At 37.0% G+C, this 18088-nt stretch overlaps 1 protein-coding gene across 1 annotated transcript in view; it reads left to right on the forward strand.

Moving 5' to 3' along the window:
* Positions 1-18088, forward strand: part of LOC107587306 (zinc finger matrin-type protein 4-like) — an 82826-nt gene that overhangs the window by 4897 nt on the left and 59841 nt on the right. The window contains exon 2 of the mRNA XM_016275022.1: positions 16052-16153. Within this exon, the coding sequence (XP_016130508.1) occupies positions 16052-16153 (102 nt within the window). The remainder of the gene's footprint in view (positions 1-16051; positions 16154-18088) is intronic.

Here is an 18088-nt window from a genome sequence, read left to right on the forward strand (position 1 = left end):
ATACAATATATATATATATATATATATATACAGTATATATATATATATATATATATATATATATATATATATATATATATAACCTGTCTCTGGACTCCATGCTGGTCAGGACTGTGAAAATAACTCTCGTAAACCACTGTCTTCAGACTAAGACCAAGTTTTTTACATTACAGCAGGGGTTTTCAAAGTTTTTCAGGCTGAGGAACCCTTAGTTCAGTGGTTCTCAACTTACAACTATCCAAAGCCTAATTTAATATGAATATGTTTTAATTGCAATTTCTAGCTGTAAAAAATTTTAAGCTTGGCATATCTAAAAAATATATATTCATTACAAAAATGCACATGGCGTTTAAAGATTTTCATGAATTTACATTTCCAGGTCTTCAAATCACACTTTTAAAATGAATTAAAATTGAAATGATTTAAAGTCCTCTCGATGCCCCCTAGTGGGCCCCATCCCACTGGTTGAGAACCACTGCCTATAGTATAGGGAAGCAATGATATTCGAATTCCGGTTGATACAATAAGCTGATAATTATTTTTGTGTACTGTAATCAGGCTCTCAAAAAGTATATAACAATTTGGATATAGATTTATCGGCCAACATATCGGTTATCGGCTTTCAAAAATAAAGAATAATCGGTTATCGGTATCGGCCAAAATTTTCATATCGGTGCATCTCTAATTTATTTCCTTTTTTTCACAAAATTTATTTGAGATCATTGGCAGACACCCTGCAGCACTGCCACGGACCCCCAAATTCTCATGCATTTTTTATTTATTTTTTTGCTCATATGATGCCCATCTGAATGTTGCATGTCTTCCAATTAAAGTGATAGAACAGGATAATGATGTTTGACCTTCAGCTAGCCACAGGGAAGAAGCAATGAGCAATGTTTTTGCTTTGAGAAATAAAATGAAATAACATTGAAGAAGTAGCAAGTTTGCAAAGGTGAGAAGGGAAATAAGTGCTTAAAATGTCATATGTAATCGGTTCTATTGTAAGTTGATTTCAAATAGGCCTAGCTCACCAACACCACATTTAAATTAGTTAGATGCTGGGTTATTGTAGCATGACCAAATTATTACATAAAGCCATCTTAATTTACTCCATGATAATCACTCACCGTGACAAATTTATTATCTGCTGTCAGGAGCAGGTCGCTTTCCTTCATCACACTACAGTAAATTCTATCACATCTCCTTGCTCCTCTGCAGATGACATCAGATGTTTTCCCCATCCCCTGGACACATAACACCACTGTCTTCTGTAGGATGGTGGAAAAAGCATTTTGTACTATATCCACATAACAGCCCATGTCCATGATGCATCCAAAATCATGAGTCTGGCAAAGAGAGATACTTTGTTCTTTTGCATTGAAACATCTGCTGTGTAAAAGAATCTCCTCTGTCACTTTATTTTGTAAACCACTGGGGGGAGTGGACTTGACCCACCCAGCCTTTGGCTTATGACCAGGGTGTGAATTACGGGGGGTTCGGGGGGATCTGACCCCCCTTCTCAATTCAAGATATGAGGGTAAATAAATAAATAATCTGCTAATATCTGCACGATTGCAAATGTTACACTTATTTTATACAACAGTTCAATAAAAACAATAAGTTTATTTTGTGTTACATTTTTGACACAATATTATCAGTATTGTCTGTTTTTGTGCAGTTTTGCCAGCAAAAATATTATCTATAAAGCCACAGCAGAACTGTTGTGCATTTCTGATCAACACACAGCAGTGATTCATTACTGAATGAATCCACGTTTTTGAATGAATCGATTGAGCCAATGATTCAGTGAGCCATACATAAAGACAGTCACTTGCTTCGTTTTCGGAATGTTTCATATTTAGAGTATAGTTTCTTTCTTTCTTAAAATCATTTCGTATTTCAAAATTTCATTGTTTTTTTTTATCGGTTGAATTAAAAATATTTCTTTCTAAAGCTGCTTTTTTTTGTAATGTCTATTTAGTGCTTTTGTAATTTAACACAATAATGACTTTAAATTATCTTTAATTAATCAGCATATGAAGTGCCAATCAATTTTATTAATAAGATTAATTAAATTAATGAATTGCCTTATTATGTAATTAATTGGATAAAAAATTTCTTGACAGCCCTTTAAAGCATAAATAAATTACACAATAAATTCATGTTAATTTACACCAGACACCCCACCCCACGCCCCATGTGCTCTGACCCCCATCACGGTGTAATTCGCACACTGCTTATGATGCCGTTTGTGGAGTTGGTCCATAAGCACTCCAAGGGTAGATTCAAAGCCCTGTCAGGAACACTAAACAATTATGTGAATACAACACAACATTAGAAAGATTAGCAGATGAGAACAGGCAGAACATGCTGAGCAGTGCAAGGCTCTCTTTTCTTTCTTTTACATTATTTATCTTATTTTCTTGAGACATATCTTCTTCTGTCAGTCCTGTTTACGCAGTATGAGGAGCTACTCAGGATGTGTTATTTTGATTAGGCAGAGGGGAACAAATCTTGTTTCTTGCCCTGAAGTTTTGTTTACTTTTGGCTGCTTATAGACCTACTAAAGGGATGTTTTGATACTGAACTTATAAAATTATGGTTTTGATATGGTACTCTTTTTAAGTCCAACATTTAAATTCAGATTTAAAGTGATCTTATAATGTGTGCAATTCAGTAACACTCCTGAGATGTGTACATCTCATTTTACCTCTGTGCTTTCTAGGGATGTAACAATTATATAACTGCGAGCCGGTTGAAAATCGATTCAAATATGTGACGATTCAAATCGGTTGAGATGGTAAACAAATCGCGATTCATTTCAAAAATTTCAGTGTAGTTTTGTTATTTACATTTACATTATATTTAAATTTGGTCATTTAGCAGACGCTTTTGTCCAAAGCGATTTACAAATGAGGACAATAGAAGCAATAATAAAAGGACACAATTAATTTATAATTTGTCTTAAATCTCATTTTGTTAAAAAAATTATAATAATAATCGTGAATCGAATCGAAATCGTGAATTGAATCGAATCGTGAGTTGAGTGAATCGTTACATCCCTAGTGCTTTCATGAATATTTTTTGTCTTTCCACATTGCTGTGAGCTTTTGTCTTAATTTTGTCCCAATATGCAGTTGAGTGTGTGTAATGTATCCTTATGAAGATGAATATTCTTGTTCTGTTTGGAGTTGAACTTTTAACTAAAGTTTTTGAGTTTAGATAAAAAGTTTGTTTAAGCAAGTAATAATTTTGGTGAAAATTTGATTCAGTTTTAAAAATTCATACACTTCATATTTTTATGAGAATCATAAATTATCATATATATGAGGTCAGTAATTTTTTTTTATTAATATTTAATAATCATTTTAATAATAATTAATATTTAATTAAATTATTTAATTTAATTAATACTTATATTCTGCAAAGATGCATTACATTGATCAGAAGTGCCACTGAAGACATTTATAATGTTTAAACATTAATAATGTCATGGTTTCCACAAAAATATTAAGCAGCACAACTGTTTTCAACATTGATAATAATAAGAAATGTTTCTTGAGCAACACATCAGCATATTAGAATGATTTCTGAAGGATCTTAAGACTGGAGAAATGGCTGCTGAAAATTCAGCTTTGCCATCACAGGAATAAATTGCATTTTAAAATACATATTTAGAAAACAGTAATTTTATTGTTATTTTACAGTATTACTGTTTTTACTGAATTTTTATCAAATAAATGCAACATTGGTAAGCATAAGATATATAAAAAATATTTTTTAAAAACTTGCCAAGCCCAAACTTTTGAATAGTAGTGTGTAATTAGTCAATATTATTAGTAGTCATTGAATCATTTAAATTATTAAAGTGATAAAACCAATTGATAATCGGCACAGTCAGTTTTAACAAGCAAAACAGCAGTTTGGAGTTGCTGTAACTTAATGAATACCATCCTGCTCAAGACCCATCATGCATCAGTTTGTTAAATCCACTCTTGCATATTAAGACTGATATGAAAAGTTTTCATACTCACAATGATTACAACACACTCATTGATAACTATATCTTTGCTCACTATATCATTTTTTTTGCATTAAGGTAATAATGCAAAACCATGAGAGTTGTTCCTCAATGGCAGCTACCTGCTGCCTATGGTAATTCTTCTTATTAGTATAGAGGACACACAGATGCTCTCCCTGTGATTCTCTGTGCATTGGGATGTGTTGCCTAAGAATGCTAATGAGCTCAAGTAGGACATGACAACATTACTCAGCAACCAGCACTGATGTTTGTGTGTGTGTGTGTGTGTGTGTGTGTGCACGTGTGTGCATGTGTGTGCACGCCTGTTTAAAGCACCAGCAGGGATTGGAAATGGATAGACTTGGTTAATATGCTGCTTTGTTTGGTTGCATCCTTTTGAGCCTTTTTAGGATACTGGAAAAATAGCCACATGCAATATACTTAGTCAACTGAAATTGAATATTTTTGACTGAAGCGGTTTTATTTTTGCGCTCCTCCTCTCATCCCTCACTCGCAGCAAAGGCCCTGTCCCAAATGGCACCCTAAACCCTCGCGGTCTTCCTCTGAGTCTGCACTTTCGGGACGTAGGGTAGAAGTCTGCTGCGGAGCTCGCCCCAGTGCGGACTCGGCAGAAGTGCGTATCGAGGGCACATAGCGGCCGCAAAGGGGGCACTCGCAAGCACCCCTTTTGAACGCTAAAATGACGAATGGGACACCCTACGGTCTCGTGGACTTAACGGACACGCGCACGTGGCGGCCATTGTAAGTCCGCAAGACCGAAAGTGCACATGAAGGGTTCCATTTGGGACAGGGCCAAAATAGCGGTTGGAGGGGCGTGGTTAAGCATATTCTGCCCAAGCCGTCACTCTGACGACCATTCCAGAGCGGAAGCAAATGATCAGATTTTGATTAAAGATCACCAAGACAGTGGATTAACTTGCATGGATTAATTGTTCACTTTAAGACTAGCAATGTGCGCTAAAATAAATATTGTAAATCTGGATTCCATGCGGACTTTAAGCAATATCACATGAGTAAGTGTGCTGTTGTTCTGAATATCACTTTTTTGGGCTTGACTGAGGTCAAAGAAGCCAAAGCACCAAGCTGGAATAGAGTTTGTGAGTGGCGTGACAGTGATTTCCTGATTTTTTTAAAGAGTGAGTGAGATCTGAAAGTGTTTCTGCAGTGTCGGGACTTTCTTCAGCTGAAGTGACAGTAGAAGAACTTTAAGCAGCTGGCATCCAGCTCAGTATCTCCCTGCACTAATTACAGCACACCTTTGACAGCCAGAACATTGTCAGGGCCGCCCACTACACTGCCCTCACTGCACTTCCTGCTGCAGCCCACATGTATGCTTCTCACTCTGGACACACATGCACAGTATTTCTCTAAATTATATTTTGTCCTCTTAGGTTTAATGCAGTCGTCTTTGAGTGATGGACATAAGATGCTCACTCGGCTTTGCATAGTCTTTGGATGATGATTTGGTTAAAGACTACATGGAACAGCATTAACAAATACAGTTCAGTGGAAAATTTAATAAAAATACACTACTGTTCAAAAGTAAATTATATATAATAATACTGTTGTTATAATAATGTATTGTATTCTGAATAAAATATTGAAATTTGAAACTTCCACATCATTGCATTCTGTTTTTATTCACAATTTGTACAGTGTCCCAACTTTTTTGGAATCGGGTTTGTATGTATATGTGTATAGAGGGAGAGAGAACAAGTATACCATAGCAAGGTGTCATTTTTATTTTAAATAAAATAGAGTGAATAGAATAGAATAGGTATGTGCTAGTATTAATTGGTCAGGTTCTGGTGAAACAGATGTGTCTTTACACGTTTTTTTGAAAATGGCTAAAGACTCAGCTGCTCGAATTGAAATAGGCAGGTCGTTCCACCAGCTGGGAACAGTCCAACAAAACAGTCGTGAGAGTAATTTTGTGCCTATTTGGGATGGCACCACAAGGTGTCATTCACTTGCTGAACGCAAGCTTCTGGAGGGTGCATAAGTCTGAACTAGCGAGTTTAGGTATATTGGTGCAGCACCAGTGGTTGTCTTGTAGGCAGTCATCAGTACCTTGAATTTGATTAAATTGGCAGCCAGTGCAGACTGATGAAGAGAGGTGTGACGTGGGCTTTCTTCGGCTTGTTGAAGAATTATCTGTCAGACAGGCTGCAATGTGAACAGCTACCGTCGGATCATCTGGTTGGAATTTGAAGTAAAAGTAATCAAATGTAAATGAACACTGCATAGTTTTCAGTGTATGTATTGATAGATTAATGCTTATTAAAGCTATAACGTTATTCAGATTAAGAGCTGTGAGTGATTTTCTCTTTGCATTTTGATGGCCCAAGCGCCAGTCTGTCACTTTAAGACAATATATTGACACACATCGGATTTTCTCCCAACTGTTCTCCTTCACTTAAGACATAAACTGTGTTTAATTAAATACTCTCCAAGCCGGCCATTTTGACATTTTTGTGTGTATTTGATCGTTTGGACATGCGCCCGAAGCTCAAAGTGTTTGTCTGTTTTGGAGCGTGTCGCGCGCACACATTTCAGCCTGAGGAACAGCGTCTCTTGTACGGATTGTGCTTTCAATGTTTTATTATCAAACATGTCCCGCAATTTAGCAACAGTAAAGATGGCATTTTACAACAATCACCGACTGAGTTTGGGTTTTAGGGAGGAACAAATGCGCACCGCTGTGAAGGGAAAGAAGTTGTGCAAGACGAAATGCAGCTAGTTTTCAAAAGCTTTACCTCATGTCTTCTTTTGTATAATCCTTAGCTTAATAAAACCGCCACAGGCCTAAAGTGTAAGCAGATGTTTGAATGTTTAGTTCTGTCTTCTAGCATAATTAAACAGGGCTTTCATGTTGCGCGTGCTGAAGCTCCTCCGTGTGGGCGCGATCTCGCTTCTGAATTGCGAATAGCAAAAATGCATCATAGACAAATGTTTGAAAAACAGCTGGCGACTCTGGTGAGATAGAATTGGCAAGATAATGTATATAGCAATAATAAATGTATGTGTGTTTTCTTAATTTCTCCAGTACCGATAGCAGAACCGTTAACGTCAGAGCTTATCGATACTCCGGTCTTTCATAATTTAGCCCCCGGACCGATTAAATATCGGGTTTCGGTATCCCTAGCGTTGAGTGTCATCAGCATAGCAGTGATGGGAAAAGCCATGCTTCTGAATGACAGATCCTAATGATGACATGTAGGTAAAGAAGAGAAGTGGTCCAAGCACTGAGCCCTGAGGAACCCCAGTAGCAAGAAGTTGTGACTTGGAAACGTCACCCCTCCAAGACACCCTGAAGGACCTACCTGAGAGGTAAGACTAGGGCTGGACAATAACTCGATATCAATATGTATCGCGATATAATTTTTTTCAATCACGGTGATATGATTTTTAAACACATTTCCGATATTTCGATATACATTACCAGTGTTTCCCATACATTGATTTATTTGTGGCATTCAACTTCAACATTCAACATTCGTGGAATAAACATGAGCACTGCACGTTTCAAAATCAAAACACGTCGCAGGTTTTTTATATGAATGTATCTCTGAAGGGAACCGACTGTCTTCAAAAAAGTTTCGATGGCATTTTTATATTATCTGATAAAGTAGCGTTCATGAGCAAAGCTGCTTTGATTACAGTCGTTACCGGGCAAACCGCTAGTTCTACCACTCTCAAAGCGCCTCCTGCTGGCAGACAATCAATTTTAATTTTCAATAATAAGCCCGTCTCCAGCAACATGTTTGTTGTTGCTCAGAGCACTTTTCATACTCTTTATCCTGGCTGAAGCACATTTGTTTCAATCTATAAGAATAATCAGCCTACACTACCAATCAAAGGTTTTTTAACAGTAAGATTGTTTTTGGTTTTTTAAAGAAGTTTCTTTTGCTCACCAAGCCTGCATTTATTTGATCCAAAGTACAGCAAAAACAGTAACATTTTGAAATATTTTTACTATTTAAAATAACTGCTTTCTATTTTAATATATTTTAAAATGTAATTTATTCCTGTGATCAAAGCTGAATTTTCAGCATGATTACTCCAGTCTTCAGTGTCACATGATCCTTCAGAAATCATTCTAATATGCTGATTTGCTTATTATCAATATTTAAAACAGTTGAGTACATTCTTTTCAGGATTCTTTGATGAATAGAAAGATACAAAGATCAGCATTTATCTGAAACAAAAAGCTTTTGTATCATTATACACTATACCATTCAAAAGCTTGGAGTGAGTATAATTTTTTTTTTGGGGGGGTAATACTTAGTAAGTAATACTTTTATTGAGCAAGGATGCTTTAAATTGATCAAAGTGATAATAAAGACATTTATAATGTTATAAAAGATTTCTATTTCAGATAAATGCTGTTCTTCTGAACTTTCTATTCATCAAAGAAACCTGAAAAAAATTCTACGCTGTTTTCAACATAATAATAAATGTTTTTTGAGCAGCAAATCAGAATATTAGAATGATTTCTGAAGGATCATGTGACTGGTGTAATGATGCTAAAAATTGAGCTTTGAAATCACAAGAATAAATTACATTTGAAAATATTTCCAAATAGAAAAAAGTTATTTCAAATAGTAAAAATATTTCAAAATGTTACTGTTTTTGCTGTATTTTAGATCAAATAAATGCAGGCTTGGTGAGCATAAGAGAATTCTTTAAAAAACATTAAACATCTTACTGTTCAAAAACTTTTGACTGGTATGTTAGCCTATAGTTTGAAGTTTAAGATATTAATAATTAATAAGGTGAGTCTGAGATGTTTATTTGACAGTGATTTCACACTTGTTTGTATGAAGGCTAAATACAAATAAAAAGTGAACATTAATTTATTTGTGCTGTTTTTTTCCTAAAAAATTTAATCGTTTTATTGGAAGAGGTTTCATAGATTTGGCAAATACATTTTTCATAAGTTTGTAGGTACAGACAGCTGTTGTGGGTGTTCTTGGCAGTTTTTATGAGCCTTTTTTTAATAGTGTTCTTATCTATATCGGAATTATATCATATCGACCGAAATTAAGAAATATATTGTGATATAAATTTTGGCCATATCGTCCAGCCCTAGGTAAGACTTGAACCACTGGAGTGCGGTTCCTGAGATGCCCATCTTAATGAGGGTGGACAGAAGGATCTGGTGGTTAACTGTGTCAAAAGAAGCAGACAGATCCAGCAAGATGAGTATTGAGGATTTGGAAGCTGCTCTTGCCAGTCTCAGGGCTTCAGTAACCGAGAGCAGGGCAGTCTCAGTTGAGTGGCTGCTTTTGAAGCCAGATTGGTTGTTATCCAGGAGGTTGTTGTGTGCAAGAAACATAGAGAGTTGGTTGACCAAAACTCACTCAAGTGTCTTTGCAATGAATGGAAGTAGGGATACCGGTCTGTAGTTTTCTAAAAGTGCTGGATTTAGAGAGGGTTTCTTAAGCAGTGGGTTTACCCGAGCCTGCTTAAATGCTGTGGGAAATGTACTTGTGTGACGAGAGGTGTTGACAATGTGAGTAAGGGCAGGTATAACTGAAAAAGAAATGGCCTAAAGTAGGTGAGTGGGGATAGGTTCAAGCGGACAGGTAGTAGGATGATCGGAAAGGATAAGTTTGGAAATAAAAACGTCTGCCTCCGAGAGTGGAGAGAAGGAGGAGAGAGAGTGTGTATTAGTTATGAAGTTTTTGAAAAGAAAAGAGGAGAAGGTTTTGAAAAGTGTGCGAGAGTCAGAACAATTGTTAATTTTGTTGCGGTAGTATGGTGTTTTAGCAGTGGAGACATTTGCAGAGAAGGAAGAGAGGAGTGACTGATGCACACTATGGTAATTAGAATTTTTTGATTTGGGCCACTTCCTCTCTGCAGCCCTGAGCCTAGAGAGATGTTCACGGTGAACATTGGACAGCCAGGGGGCAGAGGGTGTGGTGCATGCTGGTCTGGATGAATGGGGGCTGGATGAAAAGTTGTCTAAGCAAGATGTTAAAGTGGAGTAGGGATGTAACGGTATGAAAATTTCTTATCACGATTATATTGACCAAAATTATCACGGTTATCAGTATTATCACGGTATTGTTCAAATGCGCTGGAGATGTTAAAAAAGTACCAACACATAAATCACTTCAAGTTTTATATTTAAAAACCAACAAACAACAAATAAAATGACTTTTTGTTTGCATAATCACTAAAAAAATAACATTACCAATGATGTTCGGATTTTAAATGACAACTTAACTGACAGCAGTTTAATAGCACGTTGAAATATCTCATGTATCTCATGTTCAAATCAAGCTTTGAAAAAGTTTAATAAAAAGGTAAACCTCACATTTCAGCCTTTAAATAGAGAAAAGATATGTCAAAATAATAATTGATTAATAAATGATTATATGCATTTTATCTGCTCCATAAATAATTTTAGATAGCTTATCTGAATTGTTTAAATGTGTAGAATCCACATAAGCTTGTTTTTCATCAACTGGTCAAAATTTACAGCAGGGCATGCAGATTCAGTCCATTTTTGGCCAGACAGAAACTGCACACAGGCTGAATGTAAATATAAGTCTCTGTAAATCCACTCGCTGACAGCAGGTGGCGCTTATGGAAAAGCTGAATTAGAGCTGTTTCTCGTAAACTCCGTGGACAAAGCAGTATTGCGTTTAAGAACACTTCCTTTAGGTATTACATGCAGCAAAGATGAAAACAAAATGCCAACGAATCGTTTCTGAAGAGAGTCAGAACCTTCAGAGGTACATTCATATAATTAATTAATTCATATATTCATTTGTATAATTCCCTTAGCAATCTTTTAAAACCTCCCAGCTTTTCCGCCCTGTTTTCACTCAAAACAAAACTACTCTGATGCTGTGCGCATGCGAGACTGTTACTTAAAACTGTGCTTTATGCTGGACAGTATTTATTTATCGCGAGTTGTTCAAATCGCGGTAATCTAATACGGTTTTAATGATAATTAAAAGATGAAACGGTAATACTAACCGTGGGGAATTTTATCACAATTTATCATCAAACCGGTAATCATTACATCCCTATAGTGGAGCAAAGAGTGTCAGTAGCAGTGTTAGTGTCCAGTGCTGAAAACTGAGAGGGTGGAGGAAGTGAGGATGATACCAGAGAGGATAGGTTAGAGGGAGAGTGTAAGTGTAGGTTACGCCAAAAGGTGACCTGCAGAGAGTGTGTGTTGTGTCCAGAGTCAGTCTGAGGTTAGAAGTGACGAGGAAGATGTACAGTAATTAGCAATTATTCTAATTGATTTGGTTGAAAATATTTTAAAGTAACTAAGGAATAAAAATATACAAATCGACAATTGTATGTACAGGTATATAACAATAGACAGTTGTATGTACAGGTATATTATGTGCAAATTTAAATGTAGACTGAGTGTGTGTGTTAGATAAATAAGTGTATGAGTGAATAAATAGTGTGTGTTCCACGGTTATTGTCAAGTGTTCATGAGATGGATTGCCTGAGGGAAGAAACTGTTCCTGTGTCTGGTCGTTCTGGTGCTCAGAGCTCTGTAGCGTCGACCAGATGGCAACAGTTCAAAGAGGGAGTGTGCTGGATGTGAGGGGTCCAGGGTGATTCTGCCAGCCCTTTTGCTCACTCTGGACGAGTACAGTTCTTGGAGAGAAGGGAGGGTTGTACCAATGATTCGCTCAGCAGTCCGGACTACCCTCTGAAGTCTTCTGAGGTCAGATTTGGTAGCTGAGCTGAACCAGACAGTTATTGAAGTGCAGAGGACAGATTCAATAATGGCGGAGTAGAACTGTTTCAGCAGCTCTTGAGGCAGGTTGAACTTCCTCAGCTGGCGAAGGAAGTACAACCTCTGCTGGGCCTTTTTCACAATGTTGAACTTGAAAACAGTTTTTTTTTTTTTTACAAAAACTGTTTCAAATAAATGCTGTTCGGTAACATTTAAGTTTAGGTATGGGGTAGGATTAAGGGATCTAAAGTATGGTTATGCAGAATAAGGCATTAATATGTGCTGTATAAGTACTAATAAACAGCTAATATGCTATGCATGCTAAGCAGCTAGTGAGAATTGATCCTTAAAATAAAGTGTTACCTGCTGTTTTTTTTTTTTTTAAATTTCAATAAAAGTTTGAAGGTCCTTGGCAGTCTGAAAATAAACTTTCTTGTTTATATCAGCAGGGAAGTTCGAGTCAAGTTATTTTTATTTGTATGGTGCTTTTTGCATTTTGTTCTGTAATCCATGTTGTTTGACAGCAGCTGAGGCAAAAAAAAATTTTGATTAAAGATTAAAGCTTTTGAATAACATGCACTGATAAACTGTGCACACTAAAGCAGAGACATCTTATTTAGAAAGGAAATAGGCTAAAATTGTATCATGTTGTATTTTAATCACATTCACATGGCAAATAAGTGAGGGGGAAAACTCTTCAACTCTGTCAGCCCCATTCCTCTCTCTAAGCAGGCCTCAGACTGATTAATAATGCAGTCTTTATTAGATGTGTGCGGTATGTATGTATACAGTATGTGTTCATCAGAGCGATAGAGCTTGGGCTCCAGTGATGGCATTTTGCCTATTTTGTTCTGCTGAATTGTATTCCTCAGAGAGGGAGAGTGAGCTCCTCTCACCACACCATCTTTCTATTTTTTCTCTTTTCATTTCTCTGTCTGTTCCTCCCCTATTCTGCAGCAGCTCTGGTTATCTTATATATATATATATATATATATATATCCTCATCTCTACAAACTTATGCTGCTGGAACACCTATCTGATGCCCAGAGCAGCTTCAACTGTGCAAATTTCTTATCTTGAATTCAGCACGTCTACAGACCTTTGTTGTTGCCTTTCCTCTGATGATGGGTAAACTGAGGTCACAAACAAAAGGAAGCTGAAAAACCACGCGCAGTATCCTTAATGTGTGTAGTATCCTTAATGTTGGTGTATGGTTTTGCAGATGCATCACAAGTTGCAACAGCAAAGTACTTTCAACATTGTCCCTCAAAGTATGAGAACAGAGTGTCATATCAGAATGAAGAAAAAGAAACTGATCACTAGTGAAGATTTACATGAGCTATAAATCTGATGCGGATTTGGAATTAGCAACAGCCTGAGATAGATTTGAGCCACTGAATGAAAGATTAAAAAAAATTTAATTTGAGTAGCTTGAATATGGTAATGGTGTAATATCTAATATGTATGCATGAATGAATTTAACAAACCAACTCTATTTGGAAACTATTCAGTAGGTTTATTTATTCTGTCTTCGAGAAGTTGCAGTCATTAGCATTTGCAAATCAGGCCATGCTAAAAATGTGAATCCCATTGTCTTAATCTGGCTTTCAACAAGAGCTGCGGCACACACACAAAAAAACATGGTTACAAGAGAGGAACCAGCAACACCAAAGCAAAAATCACCCACCATCAATTAGTGATTATATTCCATTCCACTTTTGCAATTTGAGCTAAAGAAACTAATTGATTTCCAGGCTTTGTAGATTTGAAATACGTTATTGAAATGCACATTGATGGACATTCGCATTTAAAGCAAAGGTCAGCCCTTGTGCTGGGCTAGGTGCCCGTGTGTAGTGATTCCCCCTTCGGGTGATCCCACATGTGTATTCGTCCACGGTACGGCTCCCCTCACGGTAAGCCCGTGTCTTTCCCTGGCAGTCGTTCACTGCCATCTCTGCTGCGTAGTTATCTCACCCCAGGCGGGTTGAGTCTACCGCAGGGACTTCCATATGTAGTACTGCCCTGGGGCCAGTCCATATGTGTAATTCCACATGATACCTCCTATGTGTGGGATGTGGCTTCCGTAGCATCCCAACTGGGTACGCTTTCCCAGTGTTATCCAATGTACCACTGTATGGAACAGCAGTGGCGGACACCTCTGCCTAGCCGCTGTCCTATCTTCCACCCCAGCTGGTGTGGGGGGACTTGCCGGCTTCTGCAGGGCACTGGAGGGGGTCAGCAATAGTGGCGTTTTCCATACGGATCCCAATTCGCCAGTCACGACTGACGTAACGTAGAATGTGACTAACTGAAAGGGAACGTCTAGGTTACTTGTGTAACCCTCGTTCCCTGAAGGATTCTGTAATCAGCTGTAAATCTCCATCACGTGCGTGCTTTCACATGGAGCAACATTTACTACACGGAGCCATTGTTCACTGACAAGCTGCACTAAACTATGTTCATATATGATCGTGGTTTAGTGTAGCTTATCAGTGAACAACGGCTCTCTGTAGTAAATGCTGCTCCATGTGAAAGCACGCACGTGATGGAGATTTACAGTTATTGACACTATTTTCCTAATTAATGCTGTTCAGTTGCTTTGTCACAATCTGTATTGTTAAAAGCGCTATATAAATAAAGGTGACTTGACTTGACTTGACACACTAATTGGTCTATGAGGCAGAGTGTGCAAAGGGCAACTACAGAGTGATCAGTTTCTTCATTACCCAGGACACACACAAATAAAATGTAAAAAAATTCTAATCCAAGTAAAGCTTTTTAAGTCTACGATTTGCCAAAAGTAAAATTTATAGTCCGAGAGTAGTGATCCAAAGTCCGATTCATTTCCGCGAACTGGTTCTTTTCGGACAGATCGGCTCATTGAACCGATTCAAAAAGCCGATTCATCGGTTCCTGACGTCATCAAGCAATAACGTCTCTACGCATTTCTTTTCTAACAACTCAGTGCCATGTTGTATCAATGAAAAATTTCATTTGTATCAACGCATATTGAAACATTCAAAAATAAAGTTATTTGTGTGAAAGCATATTGCTGATTATTGCCATATAATTCACTTAAGTTAAATGTGTTTGTGGTCACAGTTTCATTAGCGGATCACGACTGACTGACTTATATTGACTAGCCTACAACTTGGATAAGATTCCTAAATGTTTCGCACCTACAACACACATTACAGACATTGATGCACGAACGTGAATATGTTCTACATGTCTACAGAATAAAGAATGAATAAACCAGTCTTATAAAGTCCTTGATTTCGCTTAAGCAAATTCAAATATAATATGCATGCACAATAAACTATTGTAAAATGTATTTACATCACTCGACAGAAAGGTTTTTGCAGGTTTTAATAAAATGTAAATTAATAACAGTCATAATAAACAAGCATATTTCCAGTATGCGCCTCGTCAGTATCGTCAACGCACTCATCAGAATCTTCAGTAATCCTCGGCAAACTTCACCACGGCTCATTCGGTTCTTGTTGAGCCCTCGGTAATTCTCGAAAAACTTCGACAGTTGGTTGAACTGGCTCATTCAAGTCTTTTTGAGTTGGACGTGCTACTTCGGCTGTGCGTCCTGCGTCATCAACCCGGAACTAAAATTCGATTCAGTTCGATTTGTGAACTGGCTCAACCGGTTACTTCCTGAGAATAGAACGATTCGTTCAAGAACCGAACATCACTATCTGAGAGCATTTAGTTATTGCAAAATGTCTCCTACTGTTCCTTCATCTCTTTATTACTTTTTCCCTCCACCTGTATCTGGCTGCAACCATCAAATTACTAACATGGGAATTTTAGGCCCTTGATTTGTTCTCTTATCATCCACAAAGCACATGGTATGTAAAGTTAACTTTGTGTAAATATATTTTATTTTTTGTGCTTTGCAGTGAATTGCCATTTAAATGCATTTATTTTTATATTTTATCACATGAAAGTCATATGAATGTTTTTATCTTGTGCTCTAAAACCCCTGCAGTCTGTTTATAAGCCGTTCTGGGAGTGAAATGCGGCTCCAATAGAGGCATGTCATGTCCTCATGCTGGTTCGGTGGTTTGATATGTGTGACACATGCTGAAATAATTAAAGTGACAGAAACAACATGTCTTCATGAATAATTAATGTAACACATGTTTTCATGACACTGTTTTTCTCAAAAGTATGTCTAAAATAGCAGTGCAGTACTTTTGACTTGTCATTTTTCCAATTTATAGTGTTTAGTGATGGAAGTGTATAATAAAGTGCTGAAATATAATAATGTGTTTTTTTTTCAGATGAAGTCAACAGAGGTGGATCAAGGCCTTTTCACAGACAGTTACTGCAAAGTGTGCAGCGCTCAGCTCATCTCAGAGTCACAGAGAGTGGCACATTATGAGGTGAGACCTGCTTTGTCTACATCCTGTCTGCTTGTACGTACAAATCTCTCTCTTCTCTTTTGTTTCCTTGATGTTAGTCATTTTAGATGTTGTTATCCAATGTGTAGTTATCATAGGGACAATACCCCTAGAGCAATCAGAGTGTCTTCAAGGACACAGTGACAATATAGTAACAACTAGTAAATATAGCAATAAATATAGCTAGTACTAGCCTACTTTCTGGACATCTTCCACAATTACTCATAGGAGGTTCTGTGTGCACGTCCTCTGATCTGTGTGGTGAGGAATAGCAGCCTAGCTGTATTACAGAGTTTTTCCCCCGTGGTCACTGAACGGAGAGTTATATGGCCACTCTTCAACAGAGCTGTAACCTGAACGGGCCTAGAGGGGAACATAATGTATTTGCCTAGGCAGGCATGGAGTACAACAAGAAGATAGTGTGCTGGTCAGTGTAAAATATTTATTCTGGGTTTGTTTTGTTTGTCCGTGCCGAGTGTGTTATTGGCTGTCCCATGACAACTGAGCCATTTTCCGAGCACCTTTGAGCCATCTAATAATTTTGTTTACAAATGTCACGCGTGTGTGAATTTGATTGCATTGAATCTTATTTAATATAACTTCTGACTGTCATATCAAGCTAAGCTCTGGCACTAAAAAAAACAACTTTTCAGTTGATTTCAGTTCCAAAATTTTGGCAACTGAAAATATTTAGCCGAAACAGAAAAAAAAAGTTTTTTGCTTGGGCTGAAGTATTTTTGGAGGGTCAGTTATTGACAGAAACACTTGCTGCTTTTTTCAATTATGTGTTTCGATTGTCTGCAAAAACATGGATAAGCTACATCATGTAAACATGTCAGCAGTGTGGATGTACTTCATCATGAACAAAAATGAGGCAAGAGTAGCAGTATGTATATTTTGTTTGGCTAAAATATCAAGAGGTGGCTTGTTGCCAAAAAAACATTTTTACTATAACTGGTTAATCACCTGTGAACAACACCCAGAACAGTTCAATGACCCAAAATTTAATGACCAAAACTTTATTTTTGGTTTCAGTTTCTGGCTAAATTAATATTAAAATTTTATTTTCCATGTAATTTCCATTTAATAAATAAAATAATTTTGGCGCATCACTACTTTAGTCTTTTCAGTGGAAAAAGGCTATCTGTGGTGCATCTGAGGCTGCTTGGTAAATTACTAAAAGCTGCTAAAAAGCTCAAATCTTTTTGCTGATTTTTGCAAACCACCACAGGCATTAAATGAAAAATGCTGTCATGCTCCTAATGTGGAAAGACTTGCAGTGGGCACAGTAATTTTTTGTGGAGACCCAGATATGTGGAGAAGAGTTTTTGTCTCTCTTGCTCTGTTTCACCTCAGAAAAGCTCCAAAGTGTATCAGATGGAAGCTCAAATATCCAGACTCTGTCTTATTAATTAAGCATTTTATTACAGTATTTATAAAAGGCTTTGAAAAGTTCTAGGCAATATACAAAAGAAGTGGAGAATACAGTAACTGTTTATTTGCATCTTAGTAAATATCACATGTGATGCTCATGGCAGCTAAAGGGAAAGAAACAAACAAACAGATCGTATCATGATTTTCATAAAGTATGGAGTAACAGCATGCTTATGAAATTCAATATAAAAAATGAACATAAAGGGTCTCAAGCACACTCTAATTGTAATCAATAAGCTGAAACGTAATACAAGTGACAAAAACGTTCATTTTATTTACGGAATTTATTTGGAATCCCTATATAGTCTACTCAGTCCTTTCTGTCATTTCAAAAGAAACTTACAATGTGTTTTTTTGAACTAATTAGGGTCTTTGTCACAATTTTAGCATTTGATTTAATTTAGAAACAAAATAGTGTGTATTTGCATTGAAATTGTCCTGAAGCTCATTTTATTGGGAAGGGATCTGGACTGTAGAGGCTGT

The sequence above is a fragment of the Sinocyclocheilus grahami genome, unplaced genomic scaffold, assembly GCF_001515645.1.
Source record: "Sinocyclocheilus grahami isolate Dianchi unplaced genomic scaffold, SAMN03320097.WGS_v1.1 scaffold92.1, whole genome shotgun sequence".
Lineage (NCBI taxonomy): Eukaryota > Metazoa > Chordata > Actinopteri > Cypriniformes > Cyprinidae > Sinocyclocheilus > Sinocyclocheilus grahami.